Source organism: Hylobates moloch, unplaced genomic scaffold (assembly GCF_009828535.3).
Source record: "Hylobates moloch isolate HMO894 unplaced genomic scaffold, HMol_V3 SCAFFOLD_11, whole genome shotgun sequence".
Classification (NCBI taxonomy): domain Eukaryota; kingdom Metazoa; phylum Chordata; class Mammalia; order Primates; family Hylobatidae; genus Hylobates; species Hylobates moloch.
The window spans coordinates 45,929,953-45,956,470 of NW_026652286.1; the positions used below are offsets into that span (position 1 = coordinate 45,929,953).

The 26,518-nt window shown below is 42.9% G+C and overlaps 2 protein-coding genes and 1 pseudogene across 8 annotated transcripts in view; 2 read left to right on the forward strand and 1 right to left on the reverse strand.

The window, feature by feature from the left end:
* Positions 1-26,518, forward strand: part of PAAF1 (proteasomal ATPase associated factor 1) — a 79,208-nt gene that overhangs the window by 30,867 nt on the left and 21,823 nt on the right. For 6 of the 7 annotated variants that reach the window (XM_032166913.2, XM_032166915.2, XM_058446251.1 and 3 more), the window contains 5 exons: positions 3,921-4,012; positions 6,042-6,157; positions 8,892-8,974; positions 14,865-14,947; positions 17,530-17,971. In XM_032166913.2, the coding sequence (XP_032022804.1) occupies positions 3,921-4,012; positions 6,042-6,157; positions 8,892-8,974; positions 14,865-14,947; positions 17,530-17,607 (452 nt within the window). In that variant the 3' untranslated portion in view covers positions 17,608-17,971. Of the gene's footprint in view, positions 1-3,920; positions 4,013-6,041; positions 6,158-8,891; positions 8,975-14,864; positions 14,948-17,529; positions 17,972-26,518 lie in introns of those variants that run through there. The other variant, XR_009215517.1, reaches the window with a different exon arrangement.
* Positions 11,379-12,152, reverse strand: LOC116476667 (actin-related protein 2/3 complex subunit 3-like; annotated as a pseudogene).
* The window catches only part of DNAJB13 (DnaJ heat shock protein family (Hsp40) member B13), a 41,720-nt gene continuing 32,803 nt past the window's right edge, over positions 17,602-26,518 (forward strand). Inside the window, exon 1 of the mRNA XM_058446252.1 lies at positions 17,602-17,629. The gene's annotated coding sequence lies outside the window, so the exon portion shown is untranslated. The remainder of the gene's footprint in view (positions 17,630-26,518) is intronic.

Here is a 26,518-nt window from a genome sequence, read left to right on the forward strand (position 1 = left end):
ATTAAGAGGGGTAGTAGTAGGAAATGGGTTGAATAGCTGTGGTGAGAGACTAATAAGCGTCCTAATAAGGCAACTTTCATTCTTATTTTCCCATAATAATAGTTGCATCTTGTTCCATAGGACAATGTTTTTTCTACTGTTGTCTTAGCCCCTCACATTTTAAAAAATAGACCTTATTTTTTAGGGCCATTTTAGGCTCACAGCAAAATTTAGCAGAAAGTGCAGGGGGCCAGGTGCGGTGGCTCACGCCTGTAATCTCAACACTTTTGGAGGCCGAGGCAGGCGATTCACAAGGTCAGGAGCTTGAAACCAGTCTGGCCAGCATAGTGAAACCCCATCTCTACTAAAAATACAAAAAATTAGCCGGGTGTGGTGGTGTGTGCATGTAATCCCAGCTACTCGGGAGGCTAAGGCAGGAGAATCGTGTGAACCTGGGAGGCGGAAGTTGCAGTGAGCTGAGATCGCTCCATTGCACTCCAGCCCAGGTGACAGTGTGAGACTCCGTCCCCCCCCAAAAAAAAAAAAAAGTACAGGGAGTTCTTATATACCTTTTGCCTTACCTACCCACACATAGCCCTCCTCACTATCAACATCCCCCACCAGAGTGGTACATTTATTACAGCTGATGAACCTACATGACACATTACTGTCATCCAAAGTTCAGAGTTTACATTAGGGCTTACTCTTGGTGTTATACATCCTATAGGGTCTGACAAATGTACAGTGACATGTATTTACCATTGTAGTATCATACATAGTAGTTTCTTAGCCCTAATAATCCTCTGTACTCTGTTCAAGCAGTTCTCCTGCCTCTCAGCCTCTCGAGTAGCTAGGACTCTAGGCATGCACCACTACACCTAGCTATTTTTTTTTTTTAATTTTTGTAGAGACAGGGTCTCACTATGTTGCCCAGGCTGGTGTTGAACTCCTGGCCTCAAGTGATCCTCCCATCTTAGCTTCCCAAAGTGCTAGGATTACAACCATGAGCCACAGCTCCTGGCCCTAAAATAATTTAAATGAAAATATTTTTTCTTGTTTTCTGTACTTTTTCATTTCCCATTTACTCTTCAACCCATTCTAGGATGGGTTGCCCAAGTACTTGACTTAAATGGCTGTTGTTAAAGTTACCAGTGACCTTCCTTTTTTTTTTTTTTTGAGATGGAGTCTCACTCTGTTGCCCAGGCTGGAGTGCAGTGGTGCAATCTCTTGGCTCACTGCAACCTCCACCTCCCAGGTTCAAGTGTTCAAGTGATTCTTGTGCCTCAGCCTCCCGAGTAGCTGAGATTATGGGTGCCCACCACCATGCCTGGCTAATTTTTGTGTTTGTAGTACAGTCGAGGTTTCACCATGTTGGCCAGGCTGGTCTTGAACTTCTGGCCAAGTGATCTGCCCTCCTCAGCCTCCCAAAGTGCTGGGCTTACAGGTGTGAGCTATGGGCCCCAGCCACCAGTGACCTTCCTCTCGCCTAATCCATCTTATTTCTCTGTGCTTATCTTTCTGAATTCAGTGGTATTTCACATAGTAAACCCTCTCCTCAAAAAACTTCTTTTTTCATGGCTTCTGTGATACCACACAACACTGGCTTTCTTCCTGTTTCATTGACTGCTACTTCTTAAAGATCTCCTTTTGTGAAACTCCTCTCTTCTACCTTTAAATACTAGAGGGCCCCACTATTAAGTTCTGGGCCCTCAGCTGTAACTACGGTTTCTTCCTTTGTGATCTCATCTGTTCTATAGCTATCATTATTTAAACTGATGACGATTTCCAAAGTTCATGTAAAGCATAGACCTTTCACCTGAGTTTCAGACTCTGTTTCGATGTCTAATAAATAAGTTGAACTTACCTTGTCTAACAAGGAGTGTTTGATCCTTCCCCACCCCAAACTGTTTTTTTCCATCTCAGAAGATGGCACCACTATCTACCCATTTGCTCAAGCCCAAAGCCTGAGATTCACTCACAGTCTACCCCCTCTTTTCTCATGTCCCACATCAGCAAAGTCTGTCATCTCTAACTTCAAAGTGTTTCTAATTTTTCTATTTCTCCCTCTCCCTCCCCCTCTCTCCCTTCCTCCTGTCAACATCCTGGTCCAAACTATCATCATCTATTGCCTGTACTACTGCCTAGACTATTCTCCTATAAGCCATTCTTTTCAGAGCAATCATTGTGGTCATTTAAGAAAATTGTTAAGTCATGTCACGCTCCTGCTTAAAACTCTCCAGTGGCCTCCCTTTATACATATGTTGAAATCCTAACCCCTTAGCATGGCTTACAACAAGCTCTTATACTTTCTGACCCCTGCACTTCTCTCCAGTCTCATGTCATACCACCCTCTGCCATGCTCACTACATTTCAGCCACAGGCCTTCAGTTTCTTCTTTCAGTACAGTGGACTCTCCCAGTCTCCTGGACTTTACCCTCTTTTTTTTTTAAATTGAGATGAGTTTCCCCCTGTTGCCAGGCTGAATGCAGTGGCACGTTCTCGGCTCACTGCAACCTCCACCTCCTAGGTTCAAGCAATTCTCCTGCCTCAGCCTCCCGAGTAAATGGGATTACAGGCGTGCACTACCATGCCCGGCTATTTTTTGTATTTTTAGTAGAGATGGGGTTTTGCCATGTTGGCCAGGCTGGTCTTAAACTCCTCACCTCAAGTGATCTACCCCCCTCGGGCTCCCAAAGTTCTGGGATTAACAGGCGTGAGCCACTGCACCTGGCCTGACTTTGCCTTCTTTTTCCCTTAATCTGGAATATACTCCTGCAGCTCTTCACATGACTGGTTTCTGTTCACCATTCAGGTCTTGCCATTCAGTTGAAAAGTGACTTCCACAGAGGCTTTTTAAAGTTAAAGTTTAGGCCGGACGTGGTAGCTCGTGCCTGTAATCCCAGCAGTTTGGGAGGCTGAGGTGGGCAAATTGCTTGAGCCCAGGAGTGAGATCCCATCTCTATAAAAAATATTTTAAAAAATAAATGAAGTTTACATTTAAAGTTACCCTCCCCATCTAGCCTTTCACCATCTATTCACTTCTGATCTTATTTTCATATTTTATTTTCTTTTAGAACTTACCACTTTCTGAAAGTATCCTACTTGTTTATTTACCTATTCACTAGAATCCTTGAGAGAGAGGACCTTATCTGTTTGTTCATCACTGTTTCCTTAGCAGTTAGAATACTGTGTGATGTCATCACCTAGAAGATGAGGGTAAAAAAAAAAAAGAAAAGAAAAAAAAAAAAAGAATAGTGCCTGATACATAGTAGGCCCTCAAGAAATATTTGGTGAGTAAATGAATAAATTTCATTTTCTCTAGGCTGTAAGATCTTTGAGGTCAGAGACTGTTTTTTGCAGTATTATATCCCAGCTCCTAGTGTGGTGTCTTATCGTGGTACAAACAACTTAATGTTTTAAAAGTTGGGTTTATTGCCAGCCATGGTGTGCACACCTGTAGTCCCAGCTACTCAGGAGGCTGAGGTGGGAGGATTCTTGCGCCCAGGGATTCAAGGCTGTGGGGTGCTATGTTTGTGCTTGTGAATGGCCCCTGCACTCCAGCCTGGATAACATACTAGACTCTGTCTCAAAAAAAAGTACACACACGCACAGGCGCATTTTAAAAATAAATTTGGATTTACTGAGGTATCTTTTACATATGGTAAAAGTCACCCTTTTCCTTGGCTACTGGATACCATTAAAAAATATTTTTAAAATGTAAAAATAAAGTCAGTCTTTTTAATTTTATAGTTCTGTGAGTTTTGACAAATATATCCAGTTGTATAAATAATACCACAGTGAGATACAGAACATAATAAATGTTTTCTTTGTAATAAGTGAATCGCTAACAAAATCAGTAATCAACCATCAGTATTGGTGCTGTGTGGGCACTACCAGCTGATCAGCCTCTCTGTTATTAACATAGTTTATTTGTCATGCAGGTGAACGGGAGGTTGGAACAGAGGCCAAAATGCTGCTGTTGGCCCGGGAAGATAAGAAACTTCAGTGCTTGGGACTACAGAGCAGGCAGCCGGCAAGTGGTTCCTATATGACCTTTGAACTCTGAGGCAACCTGGGTCACTCTGTGTCTTAGAAAGCTATTTTGGAAACATTTCTACTTGCTCCCTGTGTTCACTTTTGAGAAGGCTGCATGAGTAAGAGGCAGTATAGCGTAATGATTAAGGGTTGTGGGATTTGGAATAAGGGCAACATTTAAATCCCAGTTCTTTTTTTTTTGAGACAGTCTCACTCTGTCGCCCAGGTTGGATGGAGTGCAGTGGCACAATCTCGGTTCAGCTCACTGCAACCTCCGCCTCCTAGGTTCAAGTGATTCTCCTGCATCAGCCTCCCGAGTAGCTGGGATTACAGGCCCACCACCATGCCTGGCTAATTTTTGTATTTTCAGTAGAGACGGGGTTTCACCATGTTGGCCAGACTAGTCTCAAACTCCTGAATCAAGTGATCCACCTGCCTCAATCTCCCAAAGTGCTGGGAGTACAGATGTGAGCCACTGCGCCCAGCCCTAAATCCCAGTTCTTGTGCAACACTTGCAGAGAATAAAAAAATAAAATAAATCTCAGTTCTTCTATTAATACTTAATGGTTCCAGCATTGGACAAGTTACTTAACCTCTCTGAGCCTGCTTCCTCATCACTAAACTGGTCATAATACGGTATGTGATGAGGATTAAATGGTCTACTGTTTTGTGATCTTTGTTAAGTCACTTTCCCTCTCTGGGCCTTAGTGTGCTATATGTAAAATGATGAAGTTGTATAGATTTTCTTTATGAGTCCTGCTACCTCTAAGGTAATGTGAAGAAATTCTGAGTAAAGAACTCATGCCCGCTGGGCATGGTGGCTCATGCCTGTAATCCCAGCTTTCTGGGAGGCCCAGAAAGGGTGGATTGCCTGAGTCCAGGAGTTCGAGACTGGCCTGGGCAAAAAAACCCATCTCTATTAAAAATACAAAAAATTGGCTGGGCATGGTGGCATGCACCTGTAATCCCAGCTACAGCTACTTGGGAGGCTGAGGTGGGAATATCACCTTAGCCTGGGAGGTCGAGGCTGCAGTGAGCCAAGATTGCGCCACTGTACTCCAGCCTGGGGAACCAGAGTGAGACCCTGTCTCAAAAAAAAAAAGGGACTCATGCATTCAGGACTCTTGATCAATTAATGAACAAACCATTAGTTGAAGTTTCTTCCTACATCCTCTGAATTTTTGCTGGGCAGATTATGTTCTTAACTAAATTCTCTCTTCCCAGAGATTAGATTTTTAAAATTTCCTTCTAGCTCCTGTAATCGTCATCCAGACAACTTTAGTGATTTGATTTGGCCACAGGGTTTGCTGTTTTCATTTCATCTTGTTACTCCATTGTGCTGGTGATGTTTCCATTTTCAAAGTTTGTTTCAGGAACATTACCATTTTTGCTAATATCGCCTTTGTACTTGAGTTTCCATGCTGGCTTTTACTTCCAGAGGGCAATCAGGTTTTATTGTTTGTTTATTTTGTGTTTTGCCTTTTCTTTTTAGCATGTTTGGGGAAGACATGATCAGTTTGAGCTAACAGTAAGGAGAAAATGAAAATCTAATAATTTTTTTTCAGATTCATGGGGAGAATTGTGATTCTTTACATCGCTACTTTATTTAAGCCTGTTCATTTTCCTACAAAATACCCTCCTTCAAAAGACTGAAGTGACATGGAGCAAAACTTACATGTGGGAATTGCAAGTGTTTCTCAGAAGGTTGTCATAAAAAAGGGGCAAAGAAGGAGTTTTGGTGGTGCGGATCCTGTGAGACTGTGTTGAGTTGTAGTAGTTGGAAAACTGCTACCTCAGAGTATATTACATAAACTGCTCAAGTCCTTAGCCAACCTCAGGTTCCTGAAATCCTGGGATTACTTCCTTCTCAGTTTTTGGTGAATGTGTAATTTACCATTTGAGAATAATTAAAGGGGAAGGAAGAAAATATCTCAAAATATAGTGAAATTTTTCCTTTTTTGGTGCCTGTTTATTCTTGGAAACAAATTAATCTTTAAACAGCATTTTTGCCTCCTACTTGTTCCCAGGTGTTCCTCTTTATTGGCTCAGATGCTTTCAACTGCTGTACTTTTCTCTCTGGCTTCTTGCTATTGGCTGGGACTCAAGATGGAAACATTTATCAGCTGGATGTGAGGAGTCCAAGGTGAGTCACCATTCATTTACATGATGCAGGTCTTCTACAAAGTGGAAATTTTTATTGGCTTTAACATTGATTTAGCCTAGCATATAGATGACTATTGAATCAAGGGTATATTTTTCCATTTACAAAGGTTTTCCAGTCTGAATTTTCTGATTGTTCTTATTATTCCTGGACTCATATTAAAATATATGATTCATACCATTATGATTGTCTGACTAATGATTGCTTTGAAAATTAAGCTCAGGCCGGGCGCGGTGGCTCACGCTTGTAATCCCAGCACTTTGGGAGGCTGAGGCGGGCAGATCACGAGGTCAGGAGATCGAGACCACAGTGAGAAATGGTGAACCGGAGGAGTTGCCTAGTGAGCCCCTACTCCTGCTTGGGGACGGGCAGATCCGCTCAAAAATTAAGCTTAAATGTAAACTAACATTTCATTTAAATTGTTTGTCTAGAACTTTTAATCTTAAAGAGCTTAGTAATTTTCTCTTACATTAGACCCTGGCTACCCTAAGATTGAAAGATTGAATGATTTTTATTTATTTATTTTTTGAGATGGAATCTCCCTCTGTCACCCAGGCTGGAATGCAGTGGTGCTATCTTGGCTTACTGCAACCTCTGCCTCCCGGGTTCAAGCAATTCTCCTGCCTCAGCCTCCTGAGTAGCTGGGATTACAGACGCGCTGCCACACCCAGCTAATTTTTGTATATTTAGTAGAGACAGGGTTTCATCATGTTGGTCAGGCTGATCTCGAACACCTGACCTCTTGATCCGCCCGCCTCAGCCTCCGAAAATGCTGGGATTACAGGCATGGGCCACTGTACCCAGCCCTGAATGATCATTTTTAGTTCAAGGAACCCAGCTCTGTTATGTAGTTTTGATCATGACCTTTCTAAACAGGCTTTTCTTTGGTCTTAAAGATATCCAAAGAAAATCATACAATCTCTCTGTTGCAGGATTTAACAATTTCTACAATTTTGTCCCTTCCTCCTTTGATTTCCTTCCTTTTTTCAACTGATACCTATTGAAAATAGCTTCTGTGGGCATCAGGCTTGGTTCAAGGGACTGAAAACCAGAAATAAAAGGTACAGACTCTGGGCTGGGCGTGGTGGCTCACGCCTGTAACCCCAGCACTTTGGAAGGTCAAGGTGGGTGGATCACCTGAGGTCAGGAGTTCAAGACCAGCCTGGCCAACATGGCGAAACCCCGTCTCTACTAAAAATACAAAAATTAGCTGGGCATGGTGGTGCATACCTATAATCCCAGCTACTAGTGGGGCTGAGGCAGGAGGATCGCTTGAACCTGGGAAGTGGAGGTTGCAGTGAGATCGTGCCACTGGACTCCAGCCTGGGCAACAGAGCGAGACTCTATCTCAAAAAAAAAAAAAAAAAAAAAAAAAAAGATACACACTCTACCTTTGAGGCACCTGGAGTCTAATGGTAAAAAGATGGACAAGTAAAAGACTGTTGTGCAGTGTGATCACTTGTCTGACAGGGCTAGCCACAGAAGAGGGAAGGAGGTGAGACTGCTTCTCCAAGGAAATGAGAAACATTGGATCTTGCTGAGTAGGAAGTTGCCAAGTAAAGAAGGAGGAAAAGAGCTGGCCTCGGTAGAATCCCATGTGTAGAATCCCATATATGAAGGCATGTGAAGGGGATTGTTTTCAGGAGTCTATGACAGCTATGTTCCCTGCATATGAGGGCAGTGGTGAGAAGTGATGCCAGCAGGAAAACAGGAGCCGCTCTGACTTTACCTGCCATTCTAAGTTTATTCCAAGAGCAGGGAAGAAATTCCAGTAGATGGTGACTAGCTTATACCTTTTCTTCCATCATTTCAGTTACTTAATTTTTTTTTTTTTTTTTTTTTGAGACGGAGTCTTTCTCTGTCCCCCAGGCTGGAGTGCAGTGGCGCAATCTCGGCTCACTGCAAGGTCCGCCTCCCGGGTTCACGCCATTCTCCTGCCTCAGCCTCCCGAGTAGCTGGGACTACAGGCGCCCGCCAACACGCCCGGCTAATTTTTTGTATTTTTAGTAGAGATGGGGTTTCACCGTGTTAGCCAGGATGGTCTCGATCTCCTGACCTTGTGATCCGCCCGCCTCGGCCTCCCAAAGTGCTGGGATTACAGGCTTGAGCCACCGCGCCCGGCCAATTTTTTTCGTTTTCTTTTTTTCTTTTTTTTTTTTTTGCCTCCACAGAGATAGGGAATCTCTGATCACTATTATAAAATCACCCTTACATATATATTAAATTGATTCTCACTGAGCTTTCTTTTTTTTTTTTTTTTTGAGACAGAGCCTTGCTCTGTAGCCCAGGCTGGAGTGCAGTGGTGCGATCTCGGCTCACTGCAAGCTCCACCTCCCAGGTTCACGCCATTCTCCTGCCTTAGCCTCTTTCTTTTTAGAGTCCTGACAATTTTAATATTTTACAACAAATCTTAATTCTTTTGTTAAGTGAAAAGTTTAACATACTGCTAAAATTGTTATCTTCAACCCATGTCATACCTGCCTTAAAAACTCAGGATTTGGGTGTTGACTTAGTTCATGTTTAGAGACATAGATGGTTTTCGAATTACCTTAATCTGCCAGTTAAGGTTCTTGCCAGGAAAGAAACCATAGAAATGTTTAATCTTTCTCCACATTTTATCCTGTTTGCTCTTATGTGGTTAGTACTATGTGTTGAATATAGTCAGGTATTGCTTTTGAAGAAAGAAAGTAAAATTTCCTCTTTCTCTGAATCCTAGGGCTCCGGTACAAGTCATCCACAGATCAGGAGCACCAGTTCTATCCCTGCTAAGTTTCAGAGATGGATTCATTGCTAGCCAAGGTGGGTCCATGGGCCAATTGAGAGAGATACTTCTCTATAGTTCAGTTAATTAAACATAGTTTTAAGTGTCTGATCTATGGCTGGGTTGGGGCATGGTCCCCCATGATTCTTTAGCATATTGTACCTATCAATAGTGTTTATCACTCTACGTTGTGATTGTCTGTGTCCCCCTCCAGTTCAGGCTCCTTGAGGGTGGTAACTGTGCCTTATTCATTGTATTATTCCCAGAATTTAGCTCAATGCCCACCACTCTTCTGCTCTAAAGGAGCTCATAGTAAGGCAGACAGACATGTGAATATTTGATTGCAGTCCAGTTTGATAAGGACTACATCAGAAGACTGCATGAGGAAATGGAGAATAGCTAATTCTAGAGATAGGAGTGCTGTCAGCAAGGTCTTCGTGAACTACGTGACATGTAAACCGATAAAGATTTCACCCACTGGAGATGTAAAGAGGGACACTGAAAGCTGAAGCTATTGTATATGCAAAGTCATAGATGAGGCAAGCGGGGGCAAAAGAAGAAGAGCACTAGCATTTCCAGAGGGCCTGCTATGTAGTAGGTACTGTGTTTGATGCTTTACATACATATTCTAGGTAAAGTGAGTATCTTGATGTAGCCAGGACAAACTCTTTGGAATGGAGTTCAGGAATGGTGTTGGGAAAATGTCTGGAGCAAAGTGTACATTAAGGGACACTGGATCCTTGTAGGAATGATGTAGGTAAGGAGGACTGGACTATACAGCCTGGAGGGACTACCTACCTACCTTGAGCATTTCAGTATCAGTTAGGATGTTTTAGGCTGTTATTTACAGAACACCCACCTGAATATGGTTTAAACAGTTAGGAAAGTATACTGCTTCATTTAACAAGAAGTCCAGAGTCTACTTCAGATTATATTTATTTAGTGATTTGAAAATAAAGTCAACCAAGGAGACTAAGGAAACTTGACAACTAAGTCAGTGGTATTCTGGATTGGATCCAGGATGTTAAGGAAAGACTGGTGAAAAAAAAAAAGTATGCTGTTTAGGTGGTAGTAGTGTACCAATATTGGCATCTTAGTTTTGACAAATGTAAGGTGATAACATTTGGGAAAACCTGAAACTGATTAAGGGCATATGGTAACTTTTTGTATTATCTTTAACTAACTTTTCTGTAAACCTAAAGTCACTCCAAAATATAATATTTTTTATATATATTTTTAATTTAAAAAACAAGTAGGCTGGGCACAGTGGCTCATGCCTATAATCCCAGCATTTTGGGAGGCTGAGGTGGGAGGATCACTTGAGCCCAGGAGTTTGAGGTCAGCCTGGGCAACATAGGAGACCCTGTCTCTACAAAAAATAAAAATTAGCCAGGCATGGTGGTTCATTTCTGTGGTCCCAGCTACTCAGGCGGCTGAGGTGGGAGGATCACTTGAATCTAGGAGGTGGAGGCTGCAGTGAGCCATGATTGTGCCACTGCATTTCACTCTGGGTGACAAAGCGAGACTCTGTCTCAAAAATAATTTTTTTAATTAAAAAAATATTAAAAAGATAGTGACTGGGCATGGTGGCTCATGCTTGTAATCCCAGCACTTTGGGAAGCTGAAGCGGGTGGATTCCTTGAGGTCAGGAATTTGAGACTACCCTGGCCAACATGATGAAACCCTGTCTCTACTAAAAACACAGAAATTAGCTGGCATGGTGGCACACATCTGTAGTCCCAGCTACTCAGGAGGCTGAGGCAAGAGAATCGCTTGAACTTGGGAGATGGAGGATGCAGTGAGCTGAGAGCACGCCACTGCACTCCAGCCTGGGTGACAGAGTGAGACTCTGTTTCAAAAAAAAAAAAAAAAAAATTAAAAATTAAAAAATAAGGTTGGGCACGGTGGCTCACACCTGTAATCCCAGCACTTTGGGAGGCCAAGGCGGATAGATCACCTGAGGCCTTGATATTTCTTGCCTCCTCTGTCCACCTACAGGCCATTTTACTGATTATTAACATCTCTGGCTGGGTGCAGTGGCTCACATCTGTTATCCCAGCACTTTGGGAGGTCAAGGCGGGTGGATCACCTGAGGTTAGGAGTTTAAGACCAGCCTGGCCAACATGGCGAAACCCCATCTCTACTAAAAATACAAATATTAGCTGGGCATGGTGGTGTACACCTGTAATCCCAGCTACTTGGGAGGCTGAGACAGGAGAATCACTTGAACCTGGGAGGTGGAGGTTGCAGTGAGCCAAGATTGTACCACTGCACTCCAGCCTCGGCGACAGAGTGAGACTCCCTCGCAAAAAAAAAAAAAAAAAAATCTCTGTTGCAAGGTGATATGTGGGTTATATGAGGAGTGTAGGTGGAGAAGAGCTAACTTATGGTTCTACTTTTTGTACTTTTTTTTTTTTTGGAATGTTAGAAATTTCTTTATTATTACTTATTCTTACTAAGCTCCAGCTTAAAAATCTGCAGAAAATTTCAAATCACTGTTGATAACCCACTTTCTTTTCTCCCACCCAAATTCTTGATCAAGAGTTTTTCAAGTAAAGACATGATCTTCTCTCTTCTGTATAAAACTTTATGAAATAAAGGCAAAATATTGTGTATATCTTGCTGGAAAATGCTGCCCAGGGCTCTGGAGATGGTGGCTGCCCCTGCTCCTTTCACTGTCCAGGTCTTGAAAGACTCTAGCATGAACTGTCTCTTCACAAAACAAGTCCACCACTTGCAGCGTTTATCATTCTGAGGGTTGAAAATTTTCTCACAAAGTCTCAGTCCAGTCTCTTGCCTTAGATGTTGTAAATAGGCCCTCATCACTTCATCTTCCTGTTTGTTTGCAGGTTTGGGATAAATTGCATTAAGTGGAAAACCAGGTTCTCCAGGAATGGGAGAGTTAGTGATTCCCAGTGTATACATTTCTTTCTTACTTTGGCTTTTGGAATTGCACTTCTGGAGTTCCTTCAGACACTCAGAAACGTAGAGAGAGATACATATCAAGGTCCTATCAGCTTCATTCTTAACTTCATAGTTTTTGAAGAAGACATTGGCCTTGAAGTAATAGATGGCTTCATCCACAGTATCTGTATCTTTCATCTCTCTGGGGGCAGGTCCTTTGAATTGATAGGTAACAGTGCCATGTTTACAATGAGTTGGATGTCAGGATCCGAGAAGATCCTGACAGATGAGAGAAGAGTGGTAAGCTGGCATCTTGGTGGCGCCCGGGTTTCAACCCAGAGGAGCAGATTTTTTGTACTTTTCTACTTTTCTGCTGGGAAGAAGGCAAGGCCTAACTTCCAGTACTGATATCTAAAGGCAAAGGGAGTAAGATTATAACTGTTTTCAGAGGACAAAACTAAGACAACAAGAGAAAATTATCAGAAACCACATTTCAGTTAGTTATAAAGGAAAAGCTTTCTTTTCTTTAAGAAAGAAGCTGCCCTGAAGGTAGTGAGCACCCCTAACTCTGGAGATGGGCAAGTGTAGGCTGTTTGGCTGCTCTGCCATGTGCTGTAGAGGGAGTTCTGTACTGGTTTAGAAGTTGCATATAGGCCGGGCACGGTGGCTTACACCTATAATCCCAGCACTTTCAGAGGCTGAGGCGGGCGGATCACAAGGTCAGGAGATTGAGACCATCCTGGCTAACATGGTGAAACCCCGTCTCTACTAAAAATACAAAAAATTAGCCAGGCATCATGGCGGGCGCCTGTAGTCCCAGCTACTTGGGAGGCTGAGGCAGGAGAATGGCGTGAACCCGGGAGGTGGAGCTTGCAGTGAGCCGAGATCGCGCCACTGCACTCCAGCCTGGGTGACAGAGCGAGACTCCGTCTCAAAAAAAAAAAAAGAAGTTGGATATAGATGATCTTTGAGGTCCTTTGGAACTCTTTGATTATTAGTGAGGAGATTTAAATTGCCAGATTAAACAAAATAAAAAACTTTTTGATGGAAATTGCCAAACATATCTAAAAGTAGACAGAATAGCACAATGAACCTGCTATACCCATTATCCAACTTAAGCTATTATCAATATATTGCTAATCTTGTTTTAGCCATTCCCTGGCATTTCTCAGTCTTCATATATTTTGAGATATATCATGAGCATCTTATTTCATCTGTCAGCATTTCTATATGTCTCTCTAAAAGATAAGGATTCATTTTTGGAGAAGGTGATTTTTAGTAATAATGCAAAAAAGGGTAAGGTACTACCTCGTACATGCTGCTGCTTGAATGTAGATTAACAGATACATTTGGAAAACAGTTTTTCAGATTTCCACAAAGTTTGAAAAGGTTAATATCTGCTGATTCTTTTCCAGGTCTTTATAGATACAAAGTCATAATCTTAATACAGAAAAAACTTTATGCATAAAGACATTCGTTTATGCACATGCTGTCAACCATATGAAATAGGCACAAAAAAATAGATCAAAATGTTAACAGTAATTGCCTTTGAATGGTAGATTGGGGTGATTTTTCTACCTCTGCTTTGTTTATTTTCAAAGTTTTGTTCAATGAGCATGTACTACTTCTATTTATTTATGTATTTATGTATTTATTTTGACACAGAGTCTCACTGTGTCGCCCAGGCTGGAATGCAGTGGCATCATCTTGGCTCACTGCAACCTCTGCTTCCCGGGTTCAAGCGATTCTCCTGCCTCAGCCTCCTGAGTATCTGGGATTACAGGCATGCACCACCATGCTCAGCTAATTTTTTTTGTATTTTTACTACTTTTATATTAACAAAAAGAAATCACCTTATTAAGCGGTTTATAGATCACCCCTATGATTCATTTGTTTCATTTGTCCATGCTCTTTTAAGAATTAGATATACTTTCACTTTCTTAGTGTAACTGCCCTCTTTCTCCTAGTGTATACAGTCAAATTTACAGATTGAGGAATAATCTGGGAACATTTCAATAGGGAATATCTACACAAATGTTTCTTTAAAAAAAGTTAGACATTTTTTTGACATTCCCTATTAAAAATAATCTAGGATAAGTTTATAAATACACACATACACACACATACACCTGTGGTTGCTTGCTCTGTGCCTTTGGCAGGCATTGCTAATCAAAAACATCTCTTCTTCCCACAGAACTAGCACTTGCTCTTCAAATCCAACCCAGCTCAGCATTCTAGGCAGCCACTATAGATCATCATAATTGGCCCACATAGGCCAGGCACAGTGGCTCATGCTTGTAATCCCAGCACCTTGGGAGGCTGAGGCAGGTGGATCACCTGAGGTCAGGAGTTCAAGACCAGCCTGGCCAACATGGTGAAACCCTGTCTCTACAAAAATTAGCCAGGCTTAGGCGAGGCGCGGTGGCTCACGCTTGTAATCCCAGCACTTTGGGAGGCCGAGGCGGGCGGATCACGAGGTCAGGAGATCGAGACCACGGTGAAACCCCGTCTCTACTAAAAATACAAAAAATTAGCCGGGCGTGGTGGCGGGCGCCTGTAGTCCCAGCTACTCGGAGAGGCTGAGGCAGGAGAATGGCATGAACCCGGGAGGTGGAGCTTGCAGTGAGCCGAGATCGCGCCAGTGCACTCCAGCCTGGGTGACAGAGTGAGACTCCGTCTCAAAAAAAAAAAAAAAAAAAAAATTAGACAGGCTTGGTGGCGGGCACCTGTAATCCCAGCTGCTTGGGAGGCTGAGGCAGACGAATTGCTTGAGCCCGGGAGGTGGAGGTTGCAGTTTGCTGAGATCGTGCCATTGTACTCCAGCCTGGGCAAAAAGAACAAAACTCTGTCTCAAAAAATAAACAAAAAAAAAGTTGGCCCACGTAATAAGATCTATTTGCCATTCTGGGTCTCTGGACCATCTTCTTTACACTAGTGATCTACAGAAGCAAATAAAAATACTGAGTTTTTAAACTCTGGATGCAGTTTTCTCTTAGTTATATGAATTTTCTTTCTGCCTTTCAGGTGATGGAAGCTGTTTTATTGTCCAGCAAGACTTAGACTATGTCACTGAGCTCACTGGGGCTGACTGTGACCCTGTGTACAAGGTACAGGCCTGAGATGACACCAGACCTGGGTGATTCTCATGAGAGATCTAGGGCTTTTACGAGACTGAATCCAGATACTTTGTGGTCATTAGGGATGATAAAATAGTGCTTATTGTATAAGCAGTGTGGTAGGATGGCAAGAAATCAAGAGCTTAAGTCAGAAGTGATTTCTGGGCCAAGCATGGTGGCTCACACCTGTAATCCCGGTACTTTGGGAGGCCGAGACAGGCGGATCACTTGAGGTCAGGAGTTCAAGACCAGCCTGGCCAGCATGGTGAAACCCTGTCTCTACTAAAAATACAAAAAAATTAGCTGGGCGTGGTGGTACACTCCTGTAGTTCCAGCTACTTGGGAGGCCGAGGCAGGATAATCGCTTGAACCTGGGAGGTGGAGGCCGCAGTGAGCCTCAAGATCGCACCACTACACTCCAGCCTGGGCAACAGAGTAAGACTCCATCTCAAAAAAAAAAAAAAAAAAGAAGTGACTTCTGGCTGACAGCTGTAACCCCAGCACTTTTGGAGGCTGAGGCAGGTGGATCACTTGAGCCCAGGAGTTTGAAACCAGCCTAGGCAATAGGATGAGACCCCCATCTCTACAAAAAATACAGAAAAATTAGCTGGGCATGGTGGCACACACACCTGTAGTCCCAGCTACTCATTTGGGAGGCCAAGATGGGACGATTGCTTGGGCCTGGGAAGTTGAGGCTGCAGTGAGCAATGGCACTCCAGCCTGGGCAACAGAGTGAGACCCTGCCTCAAAAAAAAAAAAAAAAAAAGTGACTTCATCACTTACTAGCTCTAGAAACTTACTTTACCTCACTAGTCTGTCAATTCATCTATAAAGATAGCAATATGAAAACTCTTTGTAAATACATTCTATAAATATTATTCATTATTATTATTATTAAGACTTCTAGACTGATTTTCTCATTTGATTAGAATAGAAAGAGAAAAACAAAAGGGGAAATATTTATTGACCAGACACTGTGCTGAACGTTTTATATACATTATCTCATATAATCTTTGTTACTATTTGTTGAGGTGTCGGTATTACTATTCCTATTTTTCCTATAATTTTTAAAAAGTTGTACAATTAATATCTGTAAAAGTTCAAACAATACAGAATGATACAGATTTAAAAGTCTTCTTTACGACCTTTTTGGTTCCCTTTCTCTTTTCCAGAAGTAACTAGCATTAAAAGTTTGGCACATATTTTTCAAGACTATTTTCAGAGAATTTGCACAATTACATCTTTATATATTAATGTAAATAATATACTTTTATCTTCAGTTTGTACATAATTGAGACTATCTCTATATATTGCCCTGTGACTTTTTTTTAATTACCATCTTAGAGCTGTTTCCAGGTAAATGCATATAGATCTATTTCTTTCTTTCTTTTTTTTTTTTTTTTTTTTAAGATGGAGTTTCGCTCTTGTTGCCCAGGCTGGAGTGCAATGCCGCAATCTCAGCCCACCGCAACCTCCACCTCCCAGGTTCAAGCGATTCTCCTGCCTCAGCCTCCCGAGTAGCTGGGATTACACGCATGTGCCACCACACCCGGCTAATTTTGTATTTTTAGTAGAGACGAGTTTTCTCCATGTTGGTCAGGCTGGTCTTGAACTCCCGACTGAGGCCTGCCTTGGCCTCCCAAAGTGCTGGGATTACAGGCATGAGCCACCGCGCCCGGCCATCTATTTCATTTTTAAAAATTCTTGTGTAGTGTTCCGGCCAGGTGTGGCGGCTCACACCCAGCACTTTGGGAGGCCCAGGGGGTGCGGATCACGAGGTCAGGAGATTAAGACCATCCTCGCTAACACGGTGAAACCCTGTCTCTACTAAAAATACAAAAAAATTAGCCAGGTGTGGTGGTGGGTGCCTGTAGTCCCAGCTACTTGGGAGGCTGAGGCAGGAGAATGGCGTGAACCCGGGAGGCAGAGCTTGCAGTGAGCCAAGATGGCGCCACTGCACTCCAGCCTGGGTGACAGAGCGAGACTCTGTGTCAAAAAACAAACAAACAAAATTCTTGTGTAGTGTTCCGTATTTTGAATCAATATATTTCCATTGTACAAATGAGGCAACTGGGGCCCGGGGGGTTGAGAAAGTTGCCCTAGGTCATGCAGCTAGTTGGTAGTAAAGCTGAGATTAAGTTAACTCCAGAATTCATGCTGTTTTCCTTGAGGAGTTGATTAAATCCTCCTCAGAAAAAAAGACACATATTCAGAACTTTTTTGCATCCAATTTTATAAGGTTCAAGAATAGTCAAGCCCATCTCTGAACCATCTCCTCCCTAGAGGCAGACCATTTGTGCTAAACCTGAACAACACTAATGGGTTTGCTTTCCACTTGGGCCAATTAGTTTCTCTGTTACATAGTCATGGTGCATCCTGACCATTGGTGATTGGGATGCGTCCATCACTGTGGGCCAGCAATTTTTGTAAGCACATATTATGGATGTAATTCTGTTGCCTTCATAAAGCCTCCTCAGACTCCCTGGGACTAGTGTGTGTCAATCATAAGCCTCCATCTTTTTGAAATGGAAGAATCCCAGGCTTCCTTTAAACTGTGAATTCTTGTGTTCTAGGTAGCCACATGGGAGAAGCAGATCTACACATGCTGTCGAGATGGTCTTGTACGACGCTACCAGCTTTCTGACCTCTGACTTCTTGGAAAGAGCAGTCCTGGTTAGTGAAAAGGTTTGACCCTGATCAACAATGAGCAGAAACATCATCAGTCCTTCCCAAGGACCATGGCGTTTAATGTCTTGTGCACCCCTTGGAAATCACAGAAAGTCAGCTGTACTGGCTGTATGGAACTCTCATCCCAAGACCTACTTTGAACTGAGTAAGAAGGTCATTGTGCCAACTGCATTTGTCCCAACTTCTCCTTGTATAAACTCACCCCAGCAACACAGGGCAAGGATATAGATGCTTTTAGTTTGTTCTTAAACCAGTTGTGGTAAATGTTTACAAGGACCTCAGTACTAAAGCCTGTTCCCTGGAGGAAATAAAGAAAATATGTTTGGAGGTGCCTGACTATGAAAAACTTTGTTAAATACTCTTACTCCAGCAAAAAGTTGGTCAGGACGATGGAATTCCTTCCTCAGCACTCCCTGTTGCCTGGCCATAGAGAAGGCCTGCTTGGCAGTAGCAATAAATGTCCTGTAAGCTGCAACCTGGGAGAGATTCTTATGCAGGTGGTAACCAACTGTCCCAGTTTGCTTGGAACTAAGGGGTTTTCTGTGACTTGAAACTTTCAGTGCTAAAACTGGGGCAGTCTCAAACCAACATGATTGGCCAGCCTATATGTATGTAGGTGAGGAAACTGAGTCATAATCATTGTAAAGGCATTGGCTGTCAAAGTGTGGTTCTTAGAACAGCAGCATCAGTATCACCTGGGAACTTGACAGGAAATAGAAATTGTTAGGCCCAATCCTAGACCTAAATCAGAAATTCTACAGGTACAGCCAGCAGTCTGTAGTTTAACAAGCATTCCAGGTGATTCTGATGTATGCTAAAGCTTGAGAGCCACTGATCTAGAGGAAGAGATGGTGGAGGGCACTTTAGTCACAGCTGGAACCCAGGGCTCAAAATGACAAGATTGGTCTGTAGGAGATGAGGCCACAGAGGTTGGCAGAGCCCAAATGGTGAAGGAGCACGAATGTTAGCTAAGGAGCTCAGACTTCACATGGTTGGCAGTGGGGAACCACTGAAGGGTTTTAAGCAAGAGAATGGCATGGTCACCTCCTTTTTTCTCTAAACATAAAAATGGAATCATAATGTATGTATTCCGTGGCTTATTTTCACTTAATGTCTCAGATTTTCCATCTCAGTACATATAGACGTTCCTCATTCTTTTTTAACAATGTCCAGAATATGGATACCATATTATTTATATTTTTGAGATTAGTAGAGAAAAGTTTCTTGAAAGATGTAACACTTGAGCTGGGACATGCAGATTAAGATTTCAACTTATTTAAGGGAGGAAGGTCATTTCTGGCTGGGGTAATAATGTTGTTGACAGAGTTCTTTTTTTTTTTTTTGAGACGGAGTCTTGCTGTGTCACCCAGACTAGTGCAATCTTGGCTCACTGCAACCTCCACCTCTCAGGTTCAAACGATTCTCCTGCCTCAGCCTCCCTAGTAGCTGGGACTGCAGGCATGCACCACCATACCCGGCTAATTTTTTTTTGTATTTTTATTAGAGATGGGGTTTCACCATGTTGGCCAGGCTGGTCTCGAACTCCTGACCTTGTGATCCACCTGCCTGGGCCTCCCAAAGTGCTGGGATTACAGATGTGAGCCACTGTACCCGGCCGCCAGAGTTCTTAAAGGCATATTCTCATGTAAATTTTTTTTTTTTTAAAGACTGGGTCTTGTTCTGTTGCCCAGGCTGGAATGCGTTGGCATGATTACAGCTTCAGCCTTAACCTCCTGGGCTCAAGCAATCCTCCCACTTCAGCCTCCCAAGTAGCTGAAACCATGGGTGCACACCACCACACTCGGCTAATTTTTTAAATTTTTTGTAGAGACGGAGTCTCACCATGTTGCCCAGGCTAGTCTGAAACTCCTGAACTCAAGTATTCCTCCCACCTTGGCCTCTCATAGTGCTGGCATTACAGGCATGAGTCACGGCACTCAACCAGGAACTTTGTCTTAACTTTAAATCCCATTTTTTTCTACGACACCCTGTTGCTTAAACCAAAGTGTAAAAAGAAAATACTGCAATTCATTTAATATCTACTCTGTTCTAGATACTATATTTATATATCTAATTCTTACAAGACTCAAAAAGCGAATATTATTGTTTTATTCTGATAAGGAAACTGAGACTCAATACATTGAATACCAGAGGCTTCATTTGGACCTTGGACAGTCTATACACCTTCTGCTGCACTGTGTAATCACAGGCAGGTAGCAAGAGACCTTTGTGACTAGAGCAATTTCATTTCAAGGTGCAATTTGTGACAGGGTCAGGTAGACCAGAATGGACATATTCCAGAACTTAAATATTAAATCCTAGGAGCTCCAGGTGGAACATCTAAGAAGTCAGATTAAGAAAACAAGATGAGGCTGGGCATGGTGGCTCACACCTATAATCCCAGCACTTTGGGAGGCCAAGACGGGTGGATCACCTGAGGTCAGGAGTTTGAGACCAGCCTGACCAACATGGAGAAACCCTGTCTCTACTAAAAATACAAAATTAGCCGGGCATGATGGCACATGTCTGTAATCCCAGCTACTTGGGAGGCTGAGGCAGGAGAATCACTTGATCCCTGGGAGGCAGAGGTTGCGGTGAGCTGAGATTGTGCCATTGCACTCCAGCCTGTGCAACAAAAAAAAAAAAAAAAAAAAAATGAAAACAGGATGAATGGGCCGCCCAGCACTTTGGGAGGCCGAGGCGGGTGGATCACGAGGTCAGGAGATCGAGACCATCCTGGCTAACACAGTGAAACCCTGTCTCTACAAAAAATACAAAAAAAATTTAGCCGGGCATGGCAGGCACCTGTAGTCCCAGCTACTTGGGAGGCTGAGGCAGGAGAATGGCGTGAACCCAGCAGGCGGAGCTTGCAGTGAGCTGAGATCGGGCCACAGCACTCCAGCCTGGGTGACAGAGCGAGACTCTGTCTCAAGAAAAAAAAAAGAAAAAAGAAAACAGGAATAAATGTTGGCATTTATTTGTAGAATCTGAAACATTTGAACTCATAGAAGCAGTGAGTGGAAGAACCGGCATGGTGGCTCACGCCTGTAATCCCAGCACTTTGGGAGTCTGGGGTGGGTGGATCACTTGAGCCCAGGAATTGGAGACCAGCCTGGGCAACATGAGGAAACTCTGTCTCTACTAAAAATACAAAAATTAGCCAGGCATGGTGGTGGGCACCTGTAATCCCAGCTACTCAAGAGGCTGAGGCAGGAGAATTGCTTGAACCCAGGAGGTGGAGGTTGCAGTGAGCCGAGATTGCACCACTACACTCCAGCTTGGGCAACAGAGCGAGAGTCCGTCTCAAAAATATATATATATGTGTGTGTGTGTGTGTGTGTGTGTGTGTGTGTGTGTGTGTGTGTGTGTATACATATATATATGTGTATATATATGTATATATATTTATATATATAGAAGCAGTGAGTAGAATGGTGGTTACAGAGACGCAGGGAGGAGGAATGGGGAAATGATGGTCATAGGGTGCAAAGTCTCAGGAGGAATATATTGTTTTTTGAGATCTATTGCATAGCATGGTAGATTGCTAAGAATAAATTTCAAATGTTCTCAACCCAAAAAATGTTAAGCATTTAAGGTGATGGATATGTTAACTGGATTGATTTAATTATTCCACATTGCATTTATAAGTCACAATAGGACTTTGTGACCCATAATTATAAACAAGTATAAATTGTCCATTTACAATTAAAAAATCAATTAAAAGAAAAGAAAACAGGATAAGGAAGGATATGGCTGAGTACACACAACACGTGAATGTCTGTGAGTTCTCATTCCAGGGCTCACTCTTCTACATTGCCACCACATTCGTCCGCTCCTTTTCATACGTCTCCAGAGTCGATGTCCTGGTTGTGATATGTGCAGTGACCCTTGACAGCTGCTCTGAAATCCAGACCCAAACAAGGAAAGGAGGCCAGCTCTCAGGTGCTCCATAGCCTTGTCCACTGTGAAAGGAAGGAGCCCCTGCTTTTAGCAGACAAAGCTTTTTCTTTTTTTTCTTTAGGATTAAGGAGTGCATTCTGGGTAAGGAAGGGTAGGACACTGACAGCTCTACAGACTCAGTGAACTTCTGTGCTAGACGGTGTTTCTTGGCTTTGGGATGCCCCCTTGTGACTTCTTATGAGAAATACCTTTCTCTCCAGACCTGAAAAGCTGGCAGCAGCATCAGCTATTCAGCATGTACTTGGTACCAGGCACAGGCCTCACAATAGGTAGATTTCTTTTCTAAACAATACTCTTTGTGCATATACTTTATGTTCTTTTTCTATTTTAACTTTTATTTTGCCAATAACCTTAAACTTGCAGAAAAATTGCAAGAATAGTACGAAGGATAGGAAACAGACATGAGAAATATTTAAAAATAATAAAAAGAATAAAAAGGAATAGCATCAAGGATTTCAGTACACCCTCACCCGAATCTCCCAGTTGTTGACTTTTTTTTTTTTTGAGACAGAGTCTCACTCTGTCGCCCAGGCTGGAGTGAGGTGGCGTGATCTTGCCTCACTGCAACCTCTGCCTCCCGGGTTCAAGCAATTCTCCTGCCTCAGTCTCCTGAGTAGCTGGGATTACAAGGGTGCACCACCACACCTGGCTGATTTTTGTATTTTTAATAGAGACAGGGTTTCACTGTGTTGGCCAGGTTGGTCTCAAACTCCTGACCTCAAATGATCCTCCCGCCTCAGACTCCCAAAGTGCTGGGATTACAGGCGTGAGCCACTGTGCCTGGCCCAGTTGTCAACTTTTTGTTATGTTTGCTTTATCACTCTCTTTCTGTATATATGTACACAGGTTATATATGCTATATTTTTTCTGACTCATTTGAGAGTAATATGTAATTGTTAGATTCTATTACTCTATTACCATTGTGATGGTAAATTTTATGTGTCAGCTTGACTGGCCATGGTGCCCAGATGGTTGGTCAATTTTCTGGATGTTTCTTTCAAGGTATTTTTTTTTTATGAGATGACCATTTAAAATCAGTGAATTTTGGGGCCGGGCAAGCTACTCAAGTCGAGCTACTCAAGTCCAACTACTCAAGAGGCTGAAGTAGGAGGATCGATTGGGCCCAGAAAGTCAAGGCTTCAGTGAGCCATGATCATACCACTGAGCTCCAGCCTAGGCAACAGAGCAATACCATGTCTCAAAAAATAAATGAATGAAATAAAATCAGTGGATTTTGAGTAAAGCAGATTACCCTCCATAGTGTGATAGTGTGAGTGGGCCACATCCAATCAGTTGAAGACCTTAATACAACAAAGACTGTTGTTCCCCAAGCAAGAAGTTCTGTCAACAGACTGCCTTTGGACTCAGACTGCAGTTCTTCCCTGAGTCTCCAGATTTGCCAAGCCTCCTGTGAGCCAATTCCTTAAATGTCTCTCTCTCTTTCTATGTATATATACACATACACACACGTATCTATATGAAAACAGAACCTACACATCTTATTTGTCCTGCTTCTCTGGAGAGACCTGACATATGTCATTGTATGGATATACCGCATTTTGTTTATCCATTCATCAGTTGATGAATGGGCTGACATTTGGGCTGTTTCCACTTTTTAGCTATTATGAAATACACTGCTAGCAGCATTCATGTGCAAGTTCTTGTGTTAACATATGCCTTCAGTTCTATTTGGTATATACCTAACAGTGGAATTGCTGGGTCATATGGTACCTATATTTAACTTTCTGAGGGGCTACCAACTGTTTTCCAAAGTGGCTGTAACCATTTTACATCCTCTAGCAGTGTACGAGGATTCTGATTTTTCCATGTCCTTGTTTTTTATTTATTTTATTTTTTTCTGAGATGGAGTTTCGCTCTTGCTGCCCAGGCTGGAGTGCAATGGTGTGATCTCGGCTCACTGCAATCTCCATCTCCTGGGTTCAGGCGATTCTCCTGCCTCAGCCTCCTGAGTAGCTGGGATTACAGGCATGTGCCATGACGCCCGGCTAATTTTTGCATTTTTAGTAGAGATGGGGTTTCACCATGTCGGTCAAGTGAACTCCTGACCTCAAGTGATCCATCTGCCCCAGCCTCCCAAAGTGCTGGAATTACAGGCGTGAGCCACCGCACCCAGCCATGTCCTTGTTTTTTTCCATTTTTAAAGTTATAGTCTGTTGATGTTAAGGTGGTTAAAATGGTGTCTTCCAGGTTTCTCCACAGAAAATTAATAAGCATTTTGTGGGGAGCTACTTTGAAACTATATAAATATCCTGTTCCCATGAAACTTGCATCAACTAGTTTTAGCATTCTTAGATGATTCTTGTCTGAATGAGTTATTCCCATGCTATTAATAATTGCCAAAGGGTGACTTTCTTATTCCATCATTCTTTCTGTATTTATAATTAGCATTCTACCATAAGGTAGAACTTTCCCTTCTGCCCCATTTATTTATTTATTTAGTCATTTGCTTGTTTGTTCATTCATAGATATATCAGTGTGGACTACTCATGGATTCGTATTCTATGATTACAACTCATTCTTACTTTTATTTACTTTGATGTTAAAATTGTCCCAGTTTGGCCAGTGGACACTCCTTCAAGCTGGATCCTGTGTCCTTTTGACATGTTCCCCTCATTCTCTGAGCACTTCCATATTTTTGGGTACCACAAGATGTTCCAGCCTCACCTTGTATTTTTCCAGCCCCATCCCTAGAACCAGTCACTTGTGTATGTGGCCTTGGTTCCATTTAGTAGAGAATGGTATTCAGAAACCAAGATCCAGGCGCTAGTATACTTTGTTACTGGAGTGTTCCTGCTTTGGGGCCCTATCGGGGACAGTACATGAATGGCCCTTTCCACATCGATCGTTCTATAGTAAAAAGCATGAGTTCACACTGATATCTCCAATTCCAGCCCACCTCCACAGGTTTTATTTTAGCCTTCCACGTATATACTTCCTTTCTTCAACAGTGAGGAACTTGCCTCTCATAATCCTCAAGGTAGTCACTCACAGAGGTACTGTCACAGTACCTCTGTGAGTAACCAACCTGCCAGCACACAGCCCATCTCCTGTTTTACCCGCCCCCTGCACACATGGTTGTCACTCAGATGGGGTCTTCCTCTCTCCCTCCACCTCGGCCAGGCCTAGGCTGAGCAAGGCCTTCTCCCAGCCCTCTGGATTTTCATTTTAATACATTTCTTTTCTAGTGGTAAGAGTGAAACAAATGACTAGCAAACGTGAAAAGATGCTCAGCTTCATTAGTAATTAAACAAATGTAAATTAAAATTCAAAAGAAGGCTTGGTAATGCAAAACATTAAAAGGGTAATTCCGTATTTTCATTTTGTAAATAGGAAAATGTGGCTAAGAAATAATTGTTTAAGGTCAGAAAACTAGTAACTAACAGATAGGATTTGAACCTGGTTTTTGACTCGACTGCCTCAAGGCTGAGGGAGCATCTTCTGTATGCTACATGCTTTCCTATAACTTTTATTATTATTATTTTAATTTTTTGTAGACACGGGGTCTGGCTATGGTGCCCAGGATGGTCTTGAACTCTTGGCCTCAGCAACCCTCTGCCTCTGCCTCCCAAAATGTTAGGATTACAAGTGGCTGAAGTAGGAGGATCCATTGGGCCCATCTGGCCACCTATAACTTTATGTATTTTCCTACCAACCCTGTGTTACAGTTGATTGTTAATAATCCCATTTATGCAAACAAACTTAGGCTTAGGGCCATTAAGCAAGCTTGCTTCAAGTCATACAACTGGCAGGTGAGCTCGGAAGCATGAAGATTTGGTCACTTTCTGACCACTCAATTTACCCAAAACTTGCACTTTATTTTTTAGCTCTTTAATTGACTTTTCTGTCCTTTGGCCCACCTCCAAAAGCGTGTTTTACTTACTCCAAATACACCTAAAGTAAGCCTTTTGCTTCAAATAATATGAAAGAGCTACTTTAAGGCAGGCCATCCTCTGTAACAGTGTAGTTTCAGAGACCCCGGAAAGTTCTTCAATATCGCAGGCACTAGTATCTGAAATGCCATCTGGGAACCAAGCTTTTCCTTCTGCAGTTAGAGATGAGATTTTAAACACAGCACTCCTTTTTCCGTATATGAGTGATGTGAGATTCTTTTTTTTTTTTTTTTTTTAATTGAGATGGAGTCTCGCTCTGTTGCCCAGGCTGGAGTGCAATGGCATGATCTCAGCTCATCGCAGCCTCTGCCTCCTGGGTTCAAGTGATTTCTCCCTGCCTCAGCCTCCCGAGTAGCTGGGATTACAGGCCCCTGCCACCACACCTGTTTAATTTTTGTATTTTTTTCTGTAGAGACGGGGTTTCGCCGTGTTGGCCAGGCTGGTCTCGAACTCCTGAACTCAGGTGATCCACCAGCCTTGGCCTCCCAAAGTGCAGGGATTACAGGTGAGCCACTGCACCCGGCCTGAGCCAGTGCACCCGGCCAGATGCTTTCTTAACACGTTTCCATTTGAGGGGAGTAAGAGGCTGACTGGTTGGGTGTGGTGGCTGATGTCTGTAATCTCAGCACTTTGGGAGGTGGTGGCGGGTGGATCACTTGAGCTCAGGAGTTCAAGATCAGCCTGGGCAACATGGTGAAACCTGGTTTCTACCACAGATTATTAAAAAAAAAAAATTGGCTGGGCATGGTGGCTCACACCTGTAATGCCAGCACTTTGGGAGGCCGAGGCTGGTGGATCATGAGGTCAGGAGTTCAAGACCTACTTGGTCAAGATGGTGAAACCCTGTTTCTACTAAAAATACAAAAATTAGCTGGGTGTGGTGGCACACACCTGTAATCCCAGCTACTCGGGAGGCTGAGGCAGGAGAATCACTTGAACCCAGGAGGCAGAGGTTGCAGTGAGCCGAGATAGCACTACTGCACTCCAGCCTGGGCAACAGAGC